Source organism: Sipha flava, unplaced genomic scaffold (genome assembly GCF_003268045.1).
Source record: "Sipha flava isolate LNK unplaced genomic scaffold, YSA_version1 18432_pilon_pilon, whole genome shotgun sequence".
Classification (NCBI taxonomy): Eukaryota; Metazoa; Arthropoda; class Insecta; order Hemiptera; family Aphididae; genus Sipha; species Sipha flava.
In genome coordinates this window covers 9,825-15,934 of record NW_020272292.1, presented here as the reverse complement: position 1 = coordinate 15,934, position 6,110 = coordinate 9,825, and the positions used below count along the sequence as shown (strand labels likewise).

General features: G+C 37.2%; 2 protein-coding genes across 2 annotated transcripts; both read left to right on the top strand.

Annotated features, from left to right (window-relative positions):
* The first annotated feature begins 1,545 nt into the window (after positions 1 to 1,545).
* Positions 1,546 to 2,688, top strand: LOC112681037 (ATP-dependent DNA helicase pif1-like). The gene has a single exon (XM_025551302.1). It carries the CDS (start codon positions 1,741 to 1,743, stop codon positions 2,686 to 2,688), a length of 948 nt encoding a protein of 315 aa, XP_025407087.1. The 5' UTR covers positions 1,546 to 1,740.
* Positions 2,689 to 5,059: 2,371 nt separating this feature from the next.
* Positions 5,060 to 5,538, top strand: LOC112681035 (craniofacial development protein 2-like). Its single transcript, XM_025551300.1, has 2 exons — positions 5,060 to 5,104; positions 5,161 to 5,538. Exons 1-2 carry the CDS (start codon positions 5,060 to 5,062, stop codon positions 5,536 to 5,538), a joined length of 423 nt encoding a protein of 140 aa, XP_025407085.1.
* The last annotated feature ends 572 nt before the right edge of the window (positions 5,539 to 6,110 follow it).

Sequence of the window (6,110 nt, the reverse complement as noted above, 5' to 3'; positions counted from 1 at the left end):
GCACTACAGGTCATGAGAGTTTAAAAGGTAGAGATACATTTAGAGTCAACATTTTTTTTGTTATCATTGATAAATTGCAAACCGAATTAAAAAAACGAAGCTCAGCTTATGACAATATAACAAACCTTTTTGGATTTTTGACTCGTTTGGACGTGATTGATGATAATTTATTGAAAAAATCCGTAAATAATTTAGTCAAAGTTTACTCTCGTGATCTAGAAGAAAGTCTATACGACGAATTGAAACAATTCATTGGTATGGTTAAAGTCAAGGAAGATAATAAATTAATAAAAAAACCCGGTTAACATGTTAAAAATGATTGTTGAAGATAATCTCTCGGGCGTTTTTCCACATATTTATGTAGCGTTCCGAATTTTTTTAAGTATACCAGTTACCAACTGTGAAAGTGAACGATCTTTTTCTGCACTAACAATAATTAAAAATAAATATCGTTGTATGATGGGTGAATCAAGAATGACATCTCTTTCTATTCTTTCAATAGAGTGTGAATTGACTATGAATATTTCATTTGAAAATATTATAAGACAATTTGCCCAGGAAAAATCCAGGAAAAAGTTTTTCAAACATAATATTATATAAGATTAAAAATATGTGTATATTTTTTTTATTGCATATGCCGAAAAATTTATAATATGATATAAGAATAAAATCTCTATTATATAAAAATAAGTCCGGTTTTCCTCCCTGACGCTATAACTCCAGAACGCACGAACCGATTTCCACGGTTTTGCATTCGTTGGAAAGGTCTTGGGCTCCGTGAGGTTTATAGCAAAGAAAATTCTGGAAAATTCAGGAAAAATTCAACAGAAAAGTGGGGAAATCGTTTTTCACATACAGCGCCATCTATTATACATAGCATGTACTTCAAACCAATAGCAACGGTGCGTGATAAAGTGTGTGATAGATAGTCATTATTCTCTGCTCAGTTAATTTCATTTAAGCTCAGTGTAAATTATGTGGATCGTGCATTTGAAGTTAAATTCAACACTCTGTCCATAGTCCAAAATGCCTAGAGAACGACGTGCAAGCCAGCAACAAGTCTATTCAAGGAACTTAAGAGAAGAAAGAAAAAATATAATAAGAGAAAATGACCGATTGAGACATCGCGTGAGCACACGAAGATCATTGGCATCATACAATCGCTTGGCATTCCAATATGATCCCACTGCGAACTACAGTGATGATGAAAATTTGGATATTGGACGAATGACGACTATATGCCGATATTGCAATGCGGTAAAGTTCAAAAGAGAAACGGTTGGATTGTGCTGCGCAAGTGGAAAAGTCAAACTGGATCCATTACTTACACCACCACAGCCACTGAAAACATTGTTTGATGGAAGTGATCCCGATTCCAGCCATTTTCTTCAACAATCCTTGAATACAATAACTGCTTTCGCATGACTTCCTTTGGAGCTAATATCATTCGAGAAGGCGGCTTCATGCCGACTTGCAAGGTAAAAGATACAACACACATAACCAACACATAATTGCAACACATAACAACTTCATATACACCACACACTACACCAGTTAAAGTTCAAAATCAAGAGATTGAGATCGGAAATGAATTCATTGTACCATATTGCCCGCTGCTATCACGAATTTTCGAAACACATGCAAACGTTGAGAGTTGTCATTCGGCCAAATCAATCAAATATTTGTGCAAGTACGTCACAAAAGGCAGCGACATGACATAACAACATCTTTGGCGGCTTGATGATATTGTTGGCAGGCGATTTCAGGCAGACGTTGCCAGTAGTTCCCCGTGGAACGCCTGCAGATGAATTGAATGCTTGCCTAAAGGCATCACCTTTATGGAATAACGTAAAAACATTATCGCTAACCACTAATATGAGAGTTCAACTTCAAAATGATCAAAGTGCTGCACAATTTTCCAAACAATTGTTAGATCTTGGAAATGGAAAAGTCCCAGTTGATGCGACATCTGGATTAATTACTCTTACCAACGACTTTTGCCGATTTGTAGACACTCAATTAGTTCTTATTGAAAATGTTTTCCCAAACATTAGTGAGAATTATAAGAATTATGCTTGGTTAAGTCAACGAGCAATTCTTGCAGCAAAGAATAATGATGTCCACGCACTGAATTTCACCATTCAATCAAAAATTGCTGGCGATTTGGTGACATACAAATCCGTTGATTCAATAACAAATCCCGATGATGTAGTAAATTATCCAACGGAGTTTTTGAACTCTCTGGAGATACCAGGATTTCCACCACATAACTTGCAACTGAAAGTTGGTACAGTTATTTTGATACTGCGTAATTTGAATCCACCGCGACTTTGCAACGGTACTCGACTTTCGGTAAAGAGACTTATGCCGAATTTAATTGAGGCAACCATTATTAACGGAAAGTACGCAGGTGAAAATGTATGTATTCCTCGAATACCAATGATTCCGACTGATCTTCCGTTTGACTTCAAACGATTGCAATTCCCAGTTCGCCTTGCGTTCGCAATGACAATTAATAAGTCGCAAGGCCAATCGCTTAGTGTTTGCGGGATAAATTTGGAAAATCATTGTTTTTCACATGGACAGTTATACGTTGCGTGTTCACGAGTTGGGAAACCATCCGCTTTGTTTGTGTTAACGTCAGACCAAAAAACAAAAAATGTGGTTTACCAAAGAGCACTACAATGAAACAATTTTAGTAGGTAATTGAAATGAATTTATTACTGTTGTGAAATGAAATAAATATTTTCCTTTTCAAATATATAACAAAAAAATTGTTTTTCTTTATCTTTTAATCACCAAACGAAATGTTACATAAAACGAATCTGGTGGCGAAACGGAGTTCGCCGGGTCTGCTAGTGTTATTTAAAAAAAATGCTATGCTTATTTTAATTTATATTTATTACAAATTAATAAATCAGAAGAAAAAAAGGAAATTGTTTTAGGTGAAAAGGCCTCAATAAAAGTAATAGCCCCCCTTAAATTATGATCATAATCCGGCCCTGTCTCTCCCCCACACACTTCCCAACCAACTCCAGATACAGACCTGACATAATCGACCTCGCTCTCGTTCGACTACCCTACGCGACCCAAATCAATAACCTCAACGAACTTTCCTCAGACCACAACCCTATCCTTCTGGAGATCCTGTATACCCCAATATCATTATCCCCTCCAACTACAAACCGCTTCATGAACTGGACAAAATACAAAACAATCCTTACAAACCTACCTAACATAAATAGACAACCGACCAATGACAGTCAGTCAATCAATTTGGCAATCGATTGTCTGACTAAAAACATACAACACGCAATCGAAGCTAGCGTTTTCACACCCAAAACTAAAAATTCCTCATTTCTACTCCCAAACTACATAAAAACCGAAATTACTGACAAAAACAGACTACGCCGCGAATGGCAAAGAAACCGCAACCCGACCACTAAACGTTTACTAAACACCAAAACCTCACTTATCCGTACCTTACTCGAAACTCATAAAACCGACCAACTCACTCGACCCACATGACTGATCTGTATACAAACTTAACAAATGCCTCCTCCACAAACGTCCAGCTTCCCACCCACTGATCGGCCCCAACGGTCTAGTCTTCTCGTCCAAGGATCGTGCTGAACTGATAGCCGATTCTCTCGAACGCCAACACACGGACACACACCAACTGAACCTAGCAACCACCTGGTTTCACCGTTGGCGCATAAAAATTAACTCAATCAAAACTATAGGCATTCTATTCGGTCACTCTAACACAACCAACATCCCACCACTACTACTTGACAACCACACCGTTAACTGGTCCCAACAAGTCAAATGCCTGGGCGTAACAATAGGGCGCAGGCTTACCTTCGGTCAACACGTCCAAGACATCATCAAAAAGGCTACCCTCACCCGCGGCATACTGTACCCTATTCTAAATAGATCGAGCCCCATCCCACATTCGACAAAACTCAACATACTCAAACTATACGTTTTACTCCCCCGTTCTCACCTACGCTGGCTCTTCTTGGGTACCTTTCATCGATCCCTCACTTTGGAAGCATATCGAATATGTTCAGAGCACCGGTATACGTACAATAACGGGTAAGTCTACTATTGTCAAAAATTCGGTTCTTCATAAATCTGCAAACTTCAAATCCATCCAAACTTCTATTCAATCCCAATCCAAATCGATGTTCTAAAAAAACTCTTTCTCTGATCATGACCATATCCGACTTCTAGGTAAAACTCACACGCCTCCAACTACCAAAAAACAAATCAAACCCTACCCTTTTACATGGATTAACCACTAAGAAACTCATCAAATTCCATCCACTAGTAAAGGCGCAAGCTTGGTATAGTTAACAGCATAGCCATCCCCCCCCCCCCCAAAGCAAAGCAAAGCGATAAGCATCTTCCCCTCGCCGTCGCTTCTAAAAGTGATTGGTATATGTATATTAGGTGCAGAACTCTGGGTACAATTTACTTGTATTGTCGGGTTGCCTGGCCGAAATATATACACCACCACTAGCAGTTGTCGACGACGATAACGTCGCCGCCGTTCACTACCGTTGCCGCCGTTCACAGCCTTTGCACCCGTGTACTACTGTTGCTGCCGTGCACTACCGTAGCCGCCGTGCACTGCCGTTGCCTTCGTGCACTGACAGTGTCGCTGTTCACTACTGCTATCACCATCAACACAGTCGTTCGCCGGACGCCTTTACTATTGGTCAGTTGTTCATCTAATAGTAGTCGTTATACTCCTGGGTATCAGTTATCTGTATTATCGGAGTATTGTGTTGTTGTACTCTCGTGTATCAATTGTCTGTACTATTGGAAGTGATAACATAATTTGTATACATTTGTACTATATTCCTTATTATATTATGTGTAAAATATTAAATATATACTTAATAAAGAATTATTACTATTTATTGTAATATATAAAATAAATTGTATGATTGTTGAAAATATTAATTTGTCTTCAAACCACAATCATTACACACTACTAAAGGAAAGCATGAAAATGGAGTAGGTTGCATAGTACACAACAAGATACTACCAAATGTCAAAACCTTCTCAGCCTTTAATGATAGAATTTGCTATATCCGTATAGCGGGAAAGATATTTGACTTAATTATCATAAACTGTTATGCCCCAACAAAGGAAAAAGATGTAGACATAAAGGACAAATTCTATGAAGAACTAGAAAGTGTATATGAAACTTTACCGTTGCACAGTATAAAGATAGTAGTAGGTGATGTGAACGCGAAAGTTGGAAAAGAACATATGTATAGACCGGTTATAGGACCTAACAGTCTACATGAAATTAGTTACAGAAATGGAACCAAACTAATAAATTTTGCACAATCAATGAATTGTATAATAAGCAGTACATACTTTCCCAGAAAAAATATACACAAACTCACTTGGAAATCCACTGATGGAAGAACATTTAATCAAATTGACCACATACTTATCGACAGGAAATTTAAGGGATGCATAAGGAATGTGAGAACGTATAGAAGAGCTCATGCAGACTAAGACCACTACCTAGTGTCTACGAAATTTAACCTGAGACTGGCAATAAAATGGAATTTGGAAAAAAGAAACTTAAAATAAAGTTCGACACACAAAAATTAAATGATACTGAAATAAATTATAATTACGTTGAGAAAATTGCACATAAATTACAAAATATTAATATAAATCAAATAAGCTATAGTACAGAAACTGATACGATTTGGAACAGAACAAAGGAAGCGGTGATTAATAGTACAACAGAGATTCTAGGAATGAAACCAAAAGAAAATAATAAAAACTGGTTCAACGATATATGTAAGAATGCAATAATCAGAAGAAACGAACTGAGGAAAAAAAGCACTACAAAATACATCAAGCGAATGCATAAGAGAATATGAAGAACAAAGAAAATTGACAAATAAAGTGTTAAGGAGAGAAAAACGTCTATACGAAAAGAAGAAAATAGAAGAAATAGAAATTAATAGATACAATGTAAAAAAGTTTTTCAAAATGACCGGGGAGGTAAAAGTTGGCTTTAAGCCACAAACAAGGATCTTAGTTGACGGTACGAGAACTATGATCACAGAAGAAAA